This window comes from Bubalus kerabau, chromosome 21 (genome assembly GCF_029407905.1).
Source record: "Bubalus kerabau isolate K-KA32 ecotype Philippines breed swamp buffalo chromosome 21, PCC_UOA_SB_1v2, whole genome shotgun sequence".
NCBI classification, from domain to species: domain Eukaryota; kingdom Metazoa; phylum Chordata; class Mammalia; order Artiodactyla; family Bovidae; genus Bubalus; species Bubalus kerabau.
Window position 1 is genome coordinate 53585791 of NC_073644.1, and position 20049 is coordinate 53605839.

Below are 20049 nucleotides of genomic sequence, written 5' to 3' on the forward strand. Positions count from 1 at the left end.
CCCACATGCCCCCAAGCAGTGGCCAAAAAATAAAAATAAAAAAGCAACCCACACAGCAGACATTTTTCACCTCAGGCGCTCTGGTCTTCCCGGGATACCGCAGCCCTCTTAGGGGCAGTCCCACTCGCCGCGGGACAGAGCGGCGGACCCACAGCCCAGCCTCACGCCGGGGTCGCGCTCCGCGAAGAACCACCGAGCGCGGACCTCCGGCGCCTCCTAGAGCGGTGGGTCGCGGACTCGGCCGGCGGCGCACTTCCGCCCGCGCGCGTCGCCGCCCCGCGGACGGCCGGGCCTCGCCGCGGGCCTCGGGGAGTGGGTGAGTGGGGCAGGGCGCGCCCGAGGTTGGGGGCGGGCCGGGGTCTGCGCCACCGAGGCCTCCCCCGCGCCCGCCAAACCTGTCGAGCGCTCGGGCGACCCGCGGAGTCGCGGGTTGGGCCGGAAGCCGAGGACCCAAGCCGGGGAGCTAGGACGCGCCTTGTCCACCCACCGCCCCTCATCGCGCCTGCTTACCCCGACCTGCGGGCCGAGGACACCCTGCCCCGCGCCTCTGCCGCCTCCCACCCTCCTTTTGCTCGATAGGCGTGGAGGAGCTGCTGGGCCGGCCGGCGGTCGGAGACCCGGCCTCTGGCCACAGCTGGCTAGGCCTTGGCCTCGCAAAGGCCACTCTCTGTGCAGAGGGCCTCGGCCCTTGCATCTCTGAAATGGAGGATGACAGGACCTGCCCTGCCTGCACCGCTTGGGTGGATTGCAGGCTTGGCACCGCCTCTGCCTGAAAACTCCTTCGGAGCCCGACAGTCTTTAGAATCTCCCGGGGAGCTTCCCCAGTGCTGAGAACCCCAGAACCACCGGGCGATTGTAGTTTGCAGCCAGGACTGAGAACCACTAGCCCAGAGTGTCAAGTGACCCTACCGAGCTCGATCGTGTGTTGTATTCTCGCTAGGAATGTGTACTATCAGAAAACAAACGGCTGAGTTTTGTTTTGTTTTGTTGTCCAAGTAGACAAGACCCAAAACCTGGTTTGCTTATTTATTTCCTAGTGGTGCATAACGCGCACCAGTGATTAAATTTCTGGTTACTTCCCAACCTAGTGGAAGAGTTTTGGTTATTTGGCTTGCTTTTAAGCTTTTTATTATGGAAACTTTTCAAATCTATACAAAAACAGAATTGTGTACAGAATGTACCAACTCATGTACTAATCGCTAATTGATCTAGTTTCATCTGGCACCCTCACCCCCACTGGATTATTTTAAAGCAAATCAAAATGTACCATTTCATCCATTAAATACTGGCTTATGTTTATACAACACAGTAACTCCTTGAACATAACAGCATTATCAGTCTCATAAGTCTCTTGTTACTCTCTGGTGAAGTTTGCATTTCCCCTGTTCTCTCATTTTTTTTCCCCCTCCCATCATCTGGTGGTCCAAATCAGGATTCAAACAAGCTAGACATGTTACGTTTGTTTGATGGCTCACATCTCTTTGTCTCCTCTCTCTTGATTATTATTTTTCCTAGTATTTAGGTTGTTGAAGAAGTCAAGCCATTTGTCCTGTACTGTTTCTTACACACTGAATTTTGCTTTTTCCTTCCCTGTGGTGTGCTCTAATAAACGTGTTTAGAAGACAGCCTTTTCCAGATACAGGTTATATTTTTTGGCAAGAAAAACCTCATCGGTTACTGTGTGCTTCATATTGCATCACGTCAGGAGTTGGATTAGGTCGTGTCTCTGTGGTGTTAAGATTGATCACTGGCTCTTTTCCATACAAATTGTATTGCAGGGTGACTGATTGATCAGGGAATTACAGAAGGATACTAATAACTACAGAAGGAATGAGAGAATATCACCTTTTGACAACCCCTAATGAAATAATGGTTCCTGGAAAGGATCACTAATGGTTGCCAACATCAGAAAAAGAGAGACAGCCAGACAGCGAGTGCTCCCTGGTGGAACTTCCCAATACCACTTGTTACATATTCTTAGGTGGTGGATGGGGGATAAAGAGGAAACAGAATTGACCTTGAGTTGATAATTGTTGAAGCTCAGTGTGACAGTACGTTATACTAATCTCTCTCCTTTTGTATGTTTGAAATTTTGCATAACAAAAGTTTTTTTTTTTTTTTTTAATTGACTTGTTGACTAGTGAGTTCAGGTCAGCCTGATCCATCCATTATAGTTCTCCACTAGCCTTTCACTAACTGGTTCTCAAAACTGACTGCATGTTAGGATCACAAGGGAAGAATTTTTCTTATTCAGTTCTAAAACACATGTCTCTTGTGGAATTTCCTGTTGATTCTGGGATGGAGCCCAGTGGTTGATGTTTTAAAAGATCTCCAGGTGATGAGTACTTCAGGATTCTGTACCACTGGCTTAGATCTACTATCAGTTACACATGCAAAGTGTTTATATTCTATTACACCTTCTGCATTTATTACCTTAAATTTTTGACTTTCTGTATTCTCTTTACTCTTCTGGCTCTTGCAAACTGCAGTTCAATCAGAAAGCCTTTGCAAATTAAACTATAGCGGTATCAGAGGAAGTCTTGATCTTGGAAGTGAAAATGTTTAGTAAGGCATGGAAAGGTCACTAGCAATAACCTAAAGACTCATGTGTGGGGTGGAGAGATGTACCACCCACCTGCTGTGTGAGGTGTGGGGTGGGAAAAGGGAGCAGACTATACCCCCAATGGAAAGGGAGATCATAGTCAGAAGAGCATGTTTAGCTTTATGACACATTTTTTTTTAAGTCATGAAGTAAATTAAATGCAAAATAAAGTCAAATAGGTAAATGCTTCTTATTGCAACTAAAAACAATTCAAGGATTTTTTTAAAAAGTTAATCTCCACCACCATCATTTTAATCACCCCCGAGATAACCATTGTAGCAGTATGGTGTATACTGTTCCTCACCAGACTGTCTCTGTCTTGCATAACATAGATGTTTGGGCATTGTTATAAAAATGAGATTATGCCATAGCCATCTGTAACTTTTCTCATTGTCATCCCTTCGGTGCAGGAGTCACAGACCTGGCTGAACTGTAGAACAGATGGTTCATAATATGAATGTATAATAAAATACTCAGTTGTTTCCATATTGATATTTCTATCTATATATTCAGATGGTTTCCAAATTTTAGCCACCTTAAAAGTTTCACAGTAAATATCATTGTACATAGATCCTTTATTTCTGTAAGGTAGATTCCCAATAATGGGATTGCTGGATTAAAGTACGTTGCTATTAGCAGCCTCATTATTATTGGTAATATGTATTGCCAGATTACTCTCCCAAAACATAATAGCAGTTCATGCTTCTACCCCTAGTAAAATGTAGGTACCCATTTTTCCTTGTCTGGGTTAACACTGGATAGCATTAATATTTGCCAGCCGATGTGTGGCAAATAATGGCTCTTTTTTCTTTAATTTGCATTTCCTCTCACTACTGGAGGACTGAGAGTTTTCATGCTTATTGGCCCTTTGGATTTCTTTTGTGAATTTTCTGTGTGTGTTCATTGTTTTAGTTTTCTATTCTGTACTTTTCTTTTTTAATGCATTTGCTTGAACCATTTCTTAGGGCCATTATCAAACAGTACAGTTTTTTCCAGATTCTTTTTTTTTTTTTGGCAGGGGGAGGTCCTTTGACATTAAGAGTCTTTTGATATATGAAAATTTTTATGTAGTAAAAATGCCTTTTTAAAAGCTTTGTTTCATGTCTTGCCAGTAAGGGATTTTCATCCCCAAATTTGTATACATATTCTCCTAATTTTTTTTAACACTTTTCTTTGGACCTGAAAGGTCCACATTTAAATGTGAAACATTTAAATTTCTAAACCATGTGGAATGTATTTTTATATATGATGCAAGATAATCTTGCTTCACTTTTTCTGCAAAAATAACCAATTATGTCAGTGTCATTCATTTTAAAAAGCCACCCTTTTTACATTTCTGTTTTATATTGATTTCTGTGTGTGCCTGGGTTTATTTCCAGACTATCCCTTCTCTTACAACTTTATGTTTGTGGCCAACAATATATCTTTACATTGTGCGTGATTAGTGTCATGTTACTACCTAGAAAAGTAAATCACTACTCACTACTCTGTATGCTTTTCTTGCCCATTCTAGACGTACTTTTTTTCTTTCATGTGATCTTTGGGTTACGTTTGTTCCAAGACGAATTGCACTGGAAATCTGATAGAATTTGCATTAAATATACATGCATTAGTTATGGAAAGATAGGCATTTCTGTGATAGTAAATCTCCTATCAGAGAAGCTAATGTATTTCTCTCTTTGAGTCTTTTAGGGCCTGTTCCTTTTTCGTTAACTTTATTTCTAGCTATAAGACTTTTTTTTTCCTCTTGTGACTGAGGGTTTTTTCCATTTTTGCAAGGACTGAGAAAAGTTTCTGATAGGTTTCTTTCCCCCTGTAGATAGTATATTTATCCAGCTCCCTGTCAAGTTTTCCTGTTTTAGTAGTTTTTCTTAAACTTACATGTTTGTTTCCTTCCTTGCCATCCATGTGGATAATCTGTAATTGGTTATATATAACTTTGGCAAATAGATGGGGAAACAGTGGAAGCTGACTTTATTTTTTGGGTTCCAAAGTCACTGCAGATAGTGACTACAGCCATGAAATTAAAAGAGACTTACTCCTTGGAAGGAAAGTTATGACCAACCTAGATAGCATATTGAAAAGCAGAGACATTACTTTGCCAACAAAGGTTCGTCTAGTCAAGGCTGTGGTTTTTCCTGTGGTCATGTATGGATGTGAGAGTTGGACTGTGAAGAAGGCTGAGTGCCGAAGAATTGATGCTTTTGAACTGTGGTGTTGGAGAAGACTCTTGAGAGCCCCTTGGACAGCAAGGAGATCCAACCAGTCCATCCTAAAGGAGATAAGTCCTGAGTGTTCATTGGAAGGACTGGTGTTGAAGCTGAAACTCCAATACTTTGGCCACCTGATGTGAAGAACTGATTCATGCGAAAAGACCCTGATGCTGGGAAAGATTGAAGGCAGGAGGAGAAGGGGACGACAGAGGATGAGATGATTGGATGGCACCACCGACTCAATGGACATGAGTTTTACTAAACTCTGGGAGTGGGTGATGGACAGGGAGGCCTGGCGTGCTACAGTCCATGGGGTTGTGCGGAGTCGGACACAACTGAGCGACTGAACCGAACTGAACTGAAGTTTGAGTTTATTTTACTTGATGCATATCTCCTGTCACAGAACTGTATCAGAGGGGTTTCCCTGGTGGTCCAGTAGTTAGGAATCTGCCTTGCAGTGCATGGGGCACTGCAGTGAGAAGCCTGCACACCAAATGAAGAGTGGCCCCCACTTGCTGCAACTAGAGAAAGCCTGAGTACAGCAGTGAAGACCTACTGCAGCCAAAAAGCAAATCAATAAATCTTTTAAAAAAGGAACCGTATCAGAGATAGATATGCCCAAAAATAGTGAAAGGAAAAAGAGATATCGGGAGTTGGCAGAAATCTACACACTCCACAGGTTGTCACTTATCACTTGTGAGAGCAGAAGTCCAAGCGCTAACCCCTCATGGACCCTCTTATCAGGGGAGTGAGACAGTCCCTCAGCGTTCCTGTGTGTTATTCACATTGCTGTCGAGTGTTGTAGTGTTTTGTTGTGGTTTCTGATGGTTCAGAGAAAGGGCTGCTCACCATGAGCAGCTCACCAGAGAGAGATCACTTAGTGAGCATAATTAAGTTCTCTGTCCTGCCCAGAACCTCACTAGAGCTGTTTATTATTAGAAGGATTTTCAAAAAAATTAATCAGCAGGAAGTACAGAGTCCTTATATACCCACTCCCCACCCCCCCCCCCCCATCAGATTCCCCTGGTGCTGACATCTTACGTTAGTGTGGTTCAACGGTGATGAGCCAGTATTGACCCACAGTTTACATTAGGGCTCATTCACGTTTTGTGTTGTATATACTATGGGTTTTGACCAATGTATGATGACATGTGTCTGTCTTTACTGTATCATACAGAATAGTTTTACTGCCCTAAAAACCCCATCCCTCCCTCCCATCCCCCCCAAACCACTGTCTTTTTACTAGCCCCATAGTTTTGCCTTTTCCAGAATGTCGTATGGTTGGAATTCAACTACAGTTTGGTTTTTTTTATATATATATAATTTTTTGTATTTATTTATTTTATTTTGGGTTGCACTGGGTCTTCGTTGCTGCACAGGCCTTTCTCTAGTTGAAGCGAGCAGTTCTAGTTGCTGTGCACAAGCTTCTCATTCTGATGGCTTCTCCTTTTTTCCGTTCCCAGGCTCTATAATACAGTCTCGATAGCTGTGGTGCACAAGCTTAGCTGCTCCACAGCATGTGGGATCTTCCCAGATCAGGGACTGAACCTGTGTCTCCTGCGTTGGCAAGTGGATTCTTTACTATTGAGCCACCAGGGAGGGCTTCCCAAGTGGCTCAGATGGTAAAGAATCCGCCTCAGTGCAGGAGACCTGGGTTCTATCCCTGGGTCAGGAAGATCCCCTGGAGAAGGGCATAGCAACCCACTCCAGTATTCTTGCCTAAAGAATTCCATGGACAGAGGAGCCTAGCGGGTTATGGTCTATGGGGTCACAAAGAGATGGACACAGCTGAGTGACTAACACTTTCAGTTTCACCAGGGAAGCCCTCAACTGTAGTTTTTAATTATCTGAGTTTGGCTTTTTTTTTTTAATTTATTTTTATTTGTGTGAGCAGTCATACAAGGTTTGGTAATTTGTAGCTTTAACTGGTTAAGAGTTACTAAAATCTTTCTTTAGATTTCTGTGGAAAACTATTAGAGAACAGGAATCCACACTGCTCTCAATGTATAGAAGTTGGATAACTGTGAAACTCACAAGAACCTGTTTTTGGTGATTTTGAGCAGTGATGTGTGATAATCCCTAAGTGACCTTCTCGTTGCAGGGTGGAAGATGTCTATGGATGTGACATTTCTGGGGACAGGCGCAGCATACCCGTCCCCGACCCGGGGTGCCTCCGCGCTGGTCCTTCGGTGTGAAGGCGAGTGCTGGCTCTTTGACTGTGGGGAGGGAACCCAGACACAGCTTATGAAGAGCCAACTTAAAGCAGGTGAGTGTACATTCTCCTTTCTAATTAGGGCTGTCTCTTGCTCGTCTTCATTTTCTTGGCTGTCCTTGGGCCTTCTACTCAGAAGCAACCCCAGCAGTTGTACCCCATTTCAGGGCTGGAGCCCTGGCAAGACTTGGAAGGCATTCAGGCATCTGGCCACACCCAGATGCCTAGATGAACTAGCTGAATGACTACCCAACTTACTTCCTCCTTCTCCTTCCTTCCCTTCAGTCCTTCACTTTTCATTCTTCCTGTAAATTGAAGAGGAAGGATGTACATAGGCTTAGGGCATGGAGAATGGAGTCGGATACATCGGACATGTTAAAAAGACACGGCTCAAGCACAGGAACATACTTACTTCCCCCAGGAGGTGGGTGTAAGTATCAAAAGAGGGCAGTAGGTGTTCTGAGGAGTGAGTTGTTCTTTTCTGCTTGGGGTCATCAGCGAAGACATCTGAGAGGGGGTGATATGTGAGTTGTTGAAGGAGGAGGAAGGGCCTCCTGGGCTGGAGAAGAAGGGCATTCTGGCCAGAGGGAACCTAGCGAGCCTCGCCCCAGGCCCACCGAAGGGTCCAGTGTTCACAGAGCCTTGGCCCAGAGTCGGGTAGACCAGGATTCCAGTCCCAGTTGTGTCTCTGCTATCACCTTAGCAGATCAGCAAGCTTGAGTTTTTCTTTTCTCATCTTTAAAATGGGGTTAAAACCCCCCTATCAGGGCTTTCCTGATGGCTCAGCTGGTAAAGAATCTGCCTGCAATGCAGGAGACCCCGGTTCAATTCCTGGGTTGGGAAGATCCCTTGGAGAAGAGATAGGCTACCCACTCCAGTATTCTTGGGCTTCCCTTCTGGCTCAGCTGGTAGAGAATCTGCTTGCAATGCAAGAGACCTGAGTTCAATCCCTGGGTTGGGAAGATCCCCTGGAGAAGGGAAAGGCTGCCCACTCCAGTATTCTGGCCTAGAGAATTCCATGGACTGTATAGTCCATGGGGTTGCAAAGAGTTGGCACGACTGAGTGACTCACTTCACTTAAACCCTCCACTTAAAAGGGGTGATGTAAGAATTGTATACAGTAATCCCTTCTCTGTGTGGTTGTCTACTTCTCATCAGTTAAATCTCAACCCAAATGTTGTCTCCTCAAAGGCTTTCCCCAAACCTCTTGGGTTAAGTAATTTCCCCCTCACCCCAGGCATTCTCCTGCTTTGTGCTGTTTCTACTGACTTTTTAGCATCATCAGTGTCTAAAATTGTGTTACTCAGGTAGTTGTTTCTGTGTTCACTGTGTGTTCCCTGTAGGACTAGACTCGCTGAGCATGTGCGCACCTAGTGGATGCCTGGTGATATCTGTTAATGCGTGAGTAAGATGTTCATCGCTGAGTACCAGGCCTCTCACTTGTTAGATCTTGATAAATGGTAGTTACTGAAATTATTCCTATGGCTCATCACAGCACCTGGCATTTAATGACTAAAAGAAAGATAGCTGTAGCATCCAAGGATCCCTTGGTCTAGTGGTGGAGACTGACATGCAGACAGTCATGGTGAGATGTGATAAGTAAGAATAAAGACGTGTTTTCTAGCTACTTTTGAAGCACAAAGGAGGAGGACACTAACTGTATCTGTGTGTTCAGAGAAAGCGACTCAGAGATAGTAACAGTCGAGCGAGGATATAAGAGATGAATAGAAGTTTCTCTGGGAAGAGAAGCAGGGATGGATATTTAGGGAACAGATGACAGAGTGAGCAGGAAGTAAGGGAGTTTCCAGAGACATGACGTGTTTGGGGAATCCTAAGCCATCCAGCACTCTGAGTACTTGACTACAGAGATGAGAGACAGGAATGCTTAAAGTGAGGGCCGGCTGTGAAGACTTCTGCGGTATTCTAAGGTATCTGGGCCTTATTATTTAGTCTGTTGTCAACAAGAAATAAATACATTTTAATCCAAGAAATGACATGGTCTGATTTGTGTTTTAGGACAGTTTTCCAATAGCAAATGTATTGGGAGAGAGAGTGGCATCAGGCCCAAGGCAGTTGCATTCACCTGGTGAGAAAGAGATGAAGATGCTGGAGCAGAAAGTAGGAATAAGGATGAATTTGAGAGACTCAAAGAGATATGTGTAGAGCCAGCAGGAGACGTGACTGAGTGAATGTCTTAGGATGTGAAGAAGTACAGAATTACTCCAGGTTGTAGGTGGTGATGTCCCAGACCTAGATAGAGGGTTAGGAAGAGAACTGTTGGAGGAAGGAACCAGGCGTATCACTTGGGACAGGTGTACACAGTTCAACCCCAATCACATACTGTCTTATGTTGAAACCCTGTGGTCAGAGCAGTGTTATGCTTTACTTCCCTGGGATCACACAGGGGTTCCTTTCACGAGACCTGGCAGGGTAGGCACACGCCAGAGTGGTGGCTGTAATATTTAGAGAACAGGGGTTGGGGTGGCAGGGTGATTAAAATAGAAACAAGTGACTGTTGTATTAAGAGGTGTGGGTTTAGGGATAAGTCTCCAGTTTTCACTCAGTACCTGTGTCAGTTATCTAATTCTGCACAACGGATTAAAAATTTAGTGGGTTGCTTGCATTTATTATCTCATAGTTTCTGTGGGTCAGGGACTTCAGGCCAGGCTTAGCTGGTTCTCTGTTCCAGGGTCTCAGCAGGCTGCATCCCAGGTCTTGGCCAGTGCTGGGGTCTCATATCAGAGCTCACTCAGGTTGTTGGCAGAACCTTCTAGGTGTTGAACAAAGGCTGCCTGCGGCAACCTGAGGCCTGCTGTCGGTCCTGGTCATGGGGGTTTTTGCTGCAGGCTAGCCTGCTTCTTTTTACTGCCTGGAAGGGAGAAGGAGACTTAAGAGCAAGTCTGCCAGCAAGATGGACTCTTAGAACATAATCGCATTGCATCCCTGTGCCGTGTTTCACTGGTTAGAAGCAAGCCCCCAGTCCCACCCACACTCAAGGGGAAGGAATTATAGAGGGATGTGGACAGGTGGAGGCAGGAGCCACGGGTACCGCCTTAACTCTTTTTGCCGTAATATCTTTCTCTCATGTTTTATATTTTACAGTTATTTTTCAACAGATCACAAAGCTCAAGCTTTTTAAAATAAAAGTTTGGCCGAAAAATAGTAATACTAAAATAAAATCTAAAGGGAACTTTTAGCTTATTAAATTTTTATTGATTTAAAAAAAGAATTCCTGGCCTCAGGGAGGAGATGATATGGTAATCCCTGAACATCAGCTAAGACACTCTAGCACTTCTAAAGCCCCAGTCTCAACCTGGAATCCTCAGTACATCTTGGTTTCTCTCAGTAACCAAATATGGACCCATCACTGTTGGAGTGTTTGAAAGTTTTTTAGCTTATACTACCTCCTGGGGTAATAATATTTTATGGGTTTCATAAAGAAGTACTTTCTGTCTGTCTAAATATACTTCTTTCAACTTTCCATGGTCCTGATATCCAAGCATCTGATTAAAAAGTGTGGGTTTGTCATATCTATTTTTTTTCATAATTTTAAAGGTGAGCTTAAGCTTTTTTTCCCCCTCAAAAATGATTACAAAAAAGTATTATACAAGTATAATTTTAAAATGATTATAATAAGTATACATGCTCATTGTAAAAGTTTAAACAAAGCAGAAAAATATAAATAAGAATATCCCAAATCTCTCTCTCTGGTCAGTGAATTTTCTATACATATAGTTATGGTAATGGTGCAGGTATATTTGTGTGTGTGTTTGTATATAATTTTGCATAAATGCAATCAAACTATTTGGTATGACTTTTTTTTTTTTCCAACTGAATATAGTATGTATCAATAATGTAGACATTTTCCTACAGCAGTAAATATCAGTGCATCATTCCTTTGGGCATAGAGGATGCTTAGTCTTCTACTCCTATATGGATGACATTTTCCCTGGTAATTTTCGTGTTCTTAAGTGAAAGGGAACTCAGGCATTTTTCTTTTTTCATTTGGTAGCTTCCTCTTACCTTTGATAATTGTGGTTGCCATTCCTTCTCCCACTGAAATCAAGTTTCTTAAAAAATGAAATGTTTGTCTTCCATGAAACTGTGATAACTGTGGAAAGTTACTTTTTCTTACCTAACGTGTCTCACTTGCTTTGAGTTCACTGATTGTTTGGTATTCAGCTTTGGCTGTGCTTTGCAGTAAATAGGGAGAGGCCCGGAAAGTCTGACTTGGCAGTTTTGAGGTCAGTGTGAGACCAGGACTCAACAACTGATGTAGTTCTTTTGTCTGCTGATTCTTTAGGTCCCACTTGGGAGGGTGGGGGGCTGTTGGCAGCCCAGACAGCAGAAAGGGGGAAATGAAAGGGTTCCAGAAGTAAAAAAACAGCAAAAACAAAGACTAAACACCAAGACAACAAAAAGGAGCATGTTGGGGAAACTTTTAGTGTGCCTCCTGGAGATTCTCAAGGTTCAAGATCAGCCCCTACCTGGTCCATTGTTCTCTGGCTTGATGTATTAACACTGAGAAGACTCGCTTGGAGCACACTGTTACCTGGATGTCACAGGACAGATCCCATCACAATAAACTAAATAGGCGGGCCATGAGCTCGGACTGGAAGCAGCTGTTGTATTAAAAATATGTTAATTGTGATTGTTACTTTCAAAAGGCTTTGTGGTGCATCTCTGAAAAATGTTGATGTGGCATCCTGCCACGTACCAGGAGTAAATTCAGTTTGTTGTTCTGTCACTCAGTCGTGTCTGACTTTTTTGCGACCCCCATGGACTGCAGCCCAGAGGGTGTTTCAGTCCATGGGATTCTCCAGGCAAGAATACCAGAGTGGGTTGCCATGCCCTCCCCCAGGGGATATTCCCGACCTAGGAATCGAACCTGCATCTCCTGTTTTGGCAGGCAGATTTTTTACCTCTGAGCCACCAGGAAAACCCATACAGTTTACCGTTGGCTAAATCAAGTTACAGCCTAAGTCAACATGCACTGGAAGAGCTGCTCTAGTAGTTCAGCCCGAAAGGAAGGGATGGACCACGTGCCCTTACATAACACTATGGGGGGTTTACCCTCGGATATGCGCTCCAGCATCTGTTGCCTCCTCCTCCTTGGTCCTTCACCTCACTCCCTTTCTCCCTACCTCCTTCTCCCTCCTCCCTGTCCTCCCCTCCTTCATCCCCCTTGCTTTTTCCTCCTTCTCCTTCTGTCTCATCCAGGCAAGCAGGCTCTGGCTTGGTTAGTTAGTCTTTGGCCAGTGTGGAGTCCTTAAAAGGCAGTTTTGGTTTCAGGCACTGGTCCAGTCTGTTGGAGCCAAAGGAACTTTTGTTAGCATGCTGGGAGTACATACTTGCTGTTCTGAGAGGGAGCAGCAGGGGGCAGTGTAACTGCCAGATACTTTCGCACTTGAGGCCTAGCTGATTACTGAAGTGAATCATTTTGGTACACATTTTCCTTTTCTCTTTTTTCCAGTGAGAGGACTTCCCTGGTGGCTCAGATGGTAAAGCATCTGTCTACAATGTGAGGGACCTGGGTTCGATCCCTGGGTTGGGAAGATTCCCTGGAGAAGGAAATGGCAACCCACTCCAGTACTCTTGCCTTGAAAATCCCATGGACAGAGGAGCTTGGTGCAGTCTACTATCCATGGGGTCCCAAAGAGTCGGGCACGACTGAGCCACTTCACTTCACTTCTTTCCTTTTCTCATTTTTTCAGTAAGAGGATGTATAGGAAAATACTCTTAAAACTGTAACAGTTTAATTTGAAGATGTTTTATGAAAAAAGTTGTATCTTATTAAAACCTTCCAGTGAAATAATACTTGTCTTTCTTGCTTCTGGAATCATGTAGAAAAATACATTCATGTTTCAAGCAGCTTTGTGTGGGTTTTATTTCTGAAAAATTCAAAAATTTGTTTCTCTGCTTCAATCAAAAGGGAGAATTACCAAGATCTTCATCACGCATCTTCATGGAGACCATTTCTTTGGCCTTCCTGGCCTCCTCTGCACAATCAGCCTGCAGAGTGGGTCCATGGTCACCAAACAGCCCATCGAAATCTATGGCCCTGTGGGGCTTCGGGACTTTATCTGGCGAACCATGGAGCTCTCTCACACGGAGCTGGTCTTCCCTTATGTGGTCCATGAGCTGGTGCCTACAGCGGATCAGTGTCCTACAGAAGAACTGCAAGAATCTGTGCGGGTGGATAAAACAGACAACCCCCCCAAAGAGGGAGAAGGACGAACTATCCTGTTAGACTCAGAAGAAAACTCGTACCTCCTGGTTGATGACGAACAGTTTGTTGTGAAAGCGTTTCGCCTCTTTCATCGAATACCCTCCTTTGGGTTTTCAGTCGTGGAGAAGAAACGCCCAGGTAAACTCAACGCACAGAAACTGAAAGATCTGGGTGAGTGTTTGTTTGTTTTCTCCTTTCTCCTCAGTTGAGTTGTTGTGAGCTGAAACAGTTAGAAGTGTCATAGAAACCTTCCTTTCTTGCTTCCCAGGCCTAACACTTAAACATTTTCTCCACTTACTTCCTTTTCCCGAAGTTTGTTTATTAAGGGAAATCTGTAGGGCCAGAAGATGCTATTCAGAGCAAAAATGAAGTATATATTTGAAGTCTCTCTTCAGCTCTCTAGAGGCACATTCTTGATCTGCCTTGTCTTCAGCTTTTCCTATCTTGGTTGGTGGGGTGATGGTGGATGTCTCAGGTCTGGGCTTTTATTTTCTCATGTCATCTTTTTGAAGTATGTTTGAGTGGCATCTTTGGTCAGATACTTTTCACCATAGTTCTCAACCATGCAACTGCAACCAGCTGCTTTCTGAGTTTTCCTTCTTTATTGACTTGGCCTAGTCAGTCAACTTTGATTAGGTTATTAGTAATTTGGTGTTTGGAACACTGCCTCAACCAGTTTTATTTATTTATTTATTTTTTGACTGCGCCAGGTCTTAGTTGTAGCACGTGAGGTCTAGTTTCCTGGGGAACGAACCCAGGCCTCCTGCATTGGGAGCATGGTGTCTTAGCCACTGAACCACCGAGAACGTCCCTCAACCAGCCTTATGTACCTGGGTTCATCACACTTGGAAGCAAGCATTCAAAGATTGGCCTGGGGCCCAGCCAAGGCCTCGTGCCTTCTCCGTGCTAGGCCATCACACTCCCGGTCCTTCAGCACCTCTCCCAGAGCGCCAGGCGCATCAGCCCGCTAGTGTCACCGCCTTCCTTGCCATGCCGACGACAGGAGCTGTGAAAAGCATGGCAGTGCTTTTTCATGTGTTCTTTATCTTTATTTACACAATCTCTTCTTTCTTCCCCAACTAAAACAAAGCACTAAGTAATGAGGAAAACTGCCTTAGACCAAAGATATTTTTAATATCTACAAACCTGTGAAAATACCAGTGTGTTGGGAAACTGTAAACATGATCCATGTTGGAATTAGTGAACATACGCTGTTTGCATGTATTGCCCAGAGTGATCATCAGGTGTTATTCTCGATTAATATGAGATTTAAGCCCAGTTCGGTAAGCATGGAACTGCCTCTGTTTAAAACGAAGATTGATTATGTGTAACTACCTGAAATTCTCCTTGATGTTGTGATCCAAACAGTCCCCTCTAACAATTTTTTTATTACGTTAATCAGTTTGTTGGTAACTTGTCATTAAAATTTTACCTGAAGATGAGCTTATTAAATGCAGCACACAAAAACTTATTCCCATGCACAGCAGAGGATCCCAGCTGTTACCTTGACTATAATAAGGTTTTAGGGGGACTTAAGAGCTTAAACTTATCTGAAATGTGTGCTTGGAAATGTTTTCAGTACTTGGACATTGCTAATATCAATAGCCAACAATGAACTTTTAAAAAATGTATAAATATCCCAGTTTCCCACAAGTAATAAAATATTTATAACAATTACGAAAAGAATTGGATGCCTTTTCCATTTGCTATTTGCAGTGCTGTTGAAACAGATACTCTTTAACAAGTCATAAATTCCATTCCCGTGATGTTTTGGTATCTGCCTCCATCTTTTAGGTGTTCCACCAGGTCCTGCCTATGGGAAGCTGAAAAACGGAATTTCTGTTGTTCTGGAAAATGGAGTTACAATTTCTCCCCAAGATGTCTTAAAGAAGCCTATTGTTGGAAGAAAAATCTGTATTTTGGGTGACTGTTCTGGGGTTGTGGATGATGCAGGAGTAAAGCTGTGCTTTGAAGCAGACCTGTTGATCCATGAAGCGACCCTGGATGACACCCAGATGGACAAAGCAAAGGAGCATGGCCACAGCACGCCACAGATGGCGGCAACATTCGCAAAGCTGTGCCAAGCAAAGAGGCTGGTTCTGACTCACTTCAGTCAGAGGTACAAACCAGTTGCCTTGGCCAGAGAAGGAGAAGCAGATGGGATTGTAGAACTTAAAAAGCAAGCTGAATCAGTGTTAGACCTCCAAGAAGTGACTCTCGCAGAAGATTTCATGGTGATCAGCATTCCGATCAAGAAGTGAAACCAGTATTCCTGAATGCATTCTGATGTGTCTGTAAATATGTTATTGAACCAACAGTCACATTTGGTTTTTTTGTTGTGGTGGTGGTGGTGGTCATTGTCATTTTGGTCTAAAATTATTTGAGTCCTCATAATCCTGAAAAGGATGGAGCTGCATTGCTGAACTAACTCAGCATTGAGAGGGAGCAAGCTTTTTGATAATAAATCACTTTAAAAAGAATGAAACCAGCATCCTTCTTAAAGTCCACATTTGACAAAATGATAGGCTATTCAGGTATACATGCTTTGTGGCTGCTGCTTCAGAGATTAGTCAATGCACCATGCAATCCTGGGCTTAGCTTCTATCTAGCTTTATTGCTGTTGTTGGCAAAGTATGCAGGACTCGGCCTTCCTGGCTAAAAATGGTATTTTGGCAGTTTGTGTTGAATCTGTTCATGTTATTAATAAAAGAGAAATGTAATGAGATATTGGATATGCAGAATTGAAGCTGGCACGTTAAATCTTGAATTCTTTGCTAGAAGACTGAAGGCAGGGTCAGGATAGGTATTTAGCCTTCAGTTAATATTTTATTAAACTTTGCAGTTTGCTCTAAACCCAGAGTTCTCGGAGGTGATACTGCTCCCTTAGATGGAAGTTTGAAGTTGTGGGATGTTTCTTGTCAAAACTAGAAGGGGTTACTACCAGCAGTTAGTCAGTACAGGGCAGGGTGCTGGATCGTAGGGAATTCTGGTCAGTCCTAAACAATGAAGAATTATCTCATCCCACAATGCATATGGCAGGTCTGCTGAAATACACATCAGGTTAAAACTTACACTCCTACTGTGAACATACTTTATAAAAATTCAATGACATAGGAGTTCAGGTGTTTTGGGGGCATGAACCACCAGTCTCCTTGCATGGTCCTGCAATAAACCTTTCTCTGCTCAAAAAGAAAAAAAAGAAATAGTGATGTAATGAGTTGAACTACGAGGTAAGTCAAATTCTGCAACAAATCCTAAAAAGCTAGCTAAGTGAATGAATATATTGGAATGTCACATCAAACATTATTTGTCAGAAATGAGCTGGGAGCTGGAGCTTGTGAATCTGGAGGTTAAAAAAATGACTGTCTGTCCAACTTGGGTTTAATTTATGTGTTCTGATAAATAATTCTTTGAGCACCATTTTAGTAAAATGTTCTTTCTAGAATAGCTTTTCCTGCTGAGTTGCCTTCCACATCCCTTCTGTCTGTCATGGGGTATCTCGGACTCATTTGCCCACAGTATTTCTCAAAATGTATTACATGGAAAGGTAGTCTCAAGTACTGATTCAGTCAAAAAGGTTCCCTAATCAAACTGGTTTGGGGACTGCTGTATACTGTGGGTCCCTCTGGCAGAGCTGTAATGCCCACCAGTGTATTCACAACAGCACCGCTTCAGTGATCACCAGGGCCAGTCTGTGATGCCAGAAAGACCTGAGTCCAGAGTCCCATTCTGCACCTCATGACGGTCCCTGTGTGCTCTGAAGCAGGGTCCTTAGATCTGCTGATCTTTAGCTTGCTCATCTCTAAAAGTGAGGAAAATAATAGTAAGACCTACCTCTAGAAGTGCTGTAAAGATTAAATAAAGACAGTGTATAAAAGGAGCATAGCACGTTGCTTCAAGGCACGAAGTCCTAAAGTACAGAGGCTTGTCAACTGAACCCCTTTCTAAAGTCCTATTTCACCATATACTGTCCGTTAACATCTTAAGAAGCTAGAGAGTTTTATAGTATACTTATTCAGAAATACTGTCATGGTGTATAGTACACTATTGGATTCCTCTGGTCCTGGGGCTTTTCAAATTGACTCCCGGAGGGGTCTGGAATCCCTTAAGTAGTGATGGTCTAGCTACTCAAGATCTCAGTCATTCTGAAGCAGCCTCCAGAATGGGCTGATTCAGCCCTGCTTTAGGCTCCTGGCCTGCCAGAGTACCAAAGTGGACCAGAACTAATGCATATCTTGATTTCTGAACTCAAGTCAAACCAGCATTTATTAACCTACTGTGTGCCTAATGGGCTTCCGCGGTGGCTGAGAAGTGAAGAATCCGCCGCGGGAGATATGAATTCAATCCCTGGGGTTGGGAAGATGCCCTGGAGGAGGGCATAGCAACCCCCTCCAGTATTCTTGCCTAGAGAATCCCATGGACAGAGGAGGCTGGCAAGCCATAGTCCACAGGGCCACAAAGAGTTGGGCATGACTGAAGCGATTTAGCACACAGGCACTCAACGTGTGCCCAAACCTGTACAAGAGGGAATGGCTAGTATTAGTACCTCTAATGCCTGGAGCTCTGGTCTGTAAAGATTGTAGTTTGGTCACCTCTACATTCTTGGAAATACCCACCCATACTATGCCCTCAGAAATGTATATTGAATGAAACGAGATCACAAGATTTAAGACCTAAAGTTTAGAACCTGTGCCTAGCCCATTTTACTGCTGGGTTTGTCCAAAACTGTAACTGCCTGATTGGTGGTATTCCATTTACTGTGTTGGGAGTAAATGAATACAAGACAAAATTTCAAGCTCGCTGTCTCAGTGGTAGAGACTAACAGGAAAACTCAAAGTGAATATGCAGTTCTTTCAGATCTTTCTGATCTTACAGCCTGTCACTCAGTTTTGCAGTTCCTGAGCATTATTTGATAGCTGACATGAGCTGTGCTGTTAGAATCTGGCTCTATTAATATATGTGGGCTAAGCCCTCAGAGAACACGGGAATGTGGAACAAATTGATGTGTTGGATTAAGTGTGGGGTATCAGTTCATGGCGAGAATTCTTTCTTGGACCCTCTTCTGGCCTAGAATTTGTTCTTAATGATAGGACACATTCTAAGAATTTGTGGAGCTAGAATTGAGTGAATTTTTTTTTTCCCCCTGTTAGGCTGGGCCATGCAGCTTGAGGGATCGTAGTTCCCCACTCAGGGATTGAGCCAGAGCCATGGCAGTGAAAATGCCAAGTCCTAACCACTGGCGTGCCAGGGAGTTCCCGAGTGAACCTTAAATTGGACTTCCCAGAGCCTATAATTTGTTCATGGTTATATGACTCTCTAGATTAGAATATGTGTTGTGCCCCAAACTTATTTGATCACTGAATCCTCTTTTGCCAAGGAGCATCTTATAACACGGAGAAATGGTGTTCCTTAATACTATTGAAAGTATTAACAGTCACCAACTATGTCTATCACCGACTTGATGGACATGAGTTCGAGCAGGCTATGGGAGTTGGTGATGGACAGGGAAGCCTGGCGTGCTGCAGTCCATGGGGTCGCAAAGAGTCGGACACGACTGAGTGACTGAACCGAATACTGTTGAAAAGCATTTTATTTATATTTTTTACCTGCAACTTTATTGAGGTAGTAAATTCCATGTCTACACCAAATATAGTATTTTCTTTGTCTTAAGCCAACTTTCCAATTGTCAGAAATTCATACTCCTGCTTATTTAGATAAAAAATAGGCACTTTTCTGTTTCTCAAAAGGTATTTAGACTTGCCCACATAGACCCCAAATCATCTGTTTTCAAATACTCATGCTTCATTAGTATACTTTTAATAAACTTTTAAAAGCAGCATATGCCCAGTGATTTAAAAAAAAGATTTCAAGAGAATAAGATGACTACTCATAATTCTGCAGGGGGCTTCCCAGGTGTTGCAGTTGGCAGGAGATGCAAGAGATGTGGGTTCCATCCCTGGATCAGGAAGATCCCCTGGAGAAGGAAATGGCAACACACTCCAGTATTCTTGCCTGGAGAATCCCATGGACAGAGGAGCCTGGCGGGCTACAGTCTATGGGGTCGGAAGAGTCAGACACAACTGAGCGACTGAGCATGCTCACACTCATAGTTCCACCAATTCAGAGAGTGATCCTGAAACTGAAATGTGAGTCAGCATCACTCAAGGTGGTACACAGGTGGACAAGTGTGCATAGGTAGACACAGATCCTTGGGTTCTAATTCCAAAGACTAATTCAGTATGTCTGGGATAGACCCCAAGAATCTGCATTTTTAATAAACCCCCCTAGGTGATTCTGAAGTATGTGAGTGGTAGGCCACATGCGGAGAAAAAGCTGTATTTAGGCACTTAGAAAAACTGAGGTGTACATAAATATATTTTATGTATTTACACATGCTTATAGATGAATGTATATTACACACACGCATATTTTTACATGTAGGTTGACCTCAACTGTTTTTCTCATTTAACATGAGCATTTTCCCACAGCATTAACTGTTCTTTGAGAGCATGAATTTAATGATTTTAGATTATCCCATTCTATAGATGTAATATATGTTTTCATACTTTTGAGGCATTTGAGGTTGTTTTCCATTGTTATAAATAATACTGTCGTGAATATTCTGAGGCATAAATCTTTGTTTCTCTGAGTATTTCCTTAGCATTGATTTCTCTGGAGGTCAAAACATCTAACTTATTTTTCTGGACTCTGGTCAAGAATCTCTCACTTGTTTTCTAGCTCACACTGCGCAGCTGCAGGAGAGAGACCTGTTTTGCTGCTCCATTGATAGATG

The 20049-nt window shown here is 43.3% G+C and overlaps 1 protein-coding gene across 2 annotated transcripts; it reads left to right on the forward strand.

Moving 5' to 3' along the window:
• The first annotated feature begins 198 nt into the window (after positions 1-198).
• On the forward strand, positions 199-19655 carry ELAC1 (elaC ribonuclease Z 1). Of its 2 annotated transcripts, none has more exons than XM_055558883.1 (4): positions 199-316; positions 6917-7081; positions 12960-13427; positions 15051-19647. In XM_055558883.1, exons 2-4 carry the CDS (start codon positions 6925-6927, stop codon positions 15515-15517), a joined length of 1092 nt encoding a protein of 363 aa, XP_055414858.1. In that variant the 5' UTR covers positions 199-316; positions 6917-6924; the 3' UTR covers positions 15518-19647. The 2 variants fall into 2 exon arrangements, with proteins under 2 accessions (XP_055414858.1, XP_055414859.1); XM_055558884.1 differs by lacking the exon at positions 199-316 and adding an exon at positions 8371-8428 and having other exon boundaries at positions 6976-7081; positions 15051-19655.
• The last annotated feature ends 394 nt before the right edge of the window (positions 19656-20049 follow it).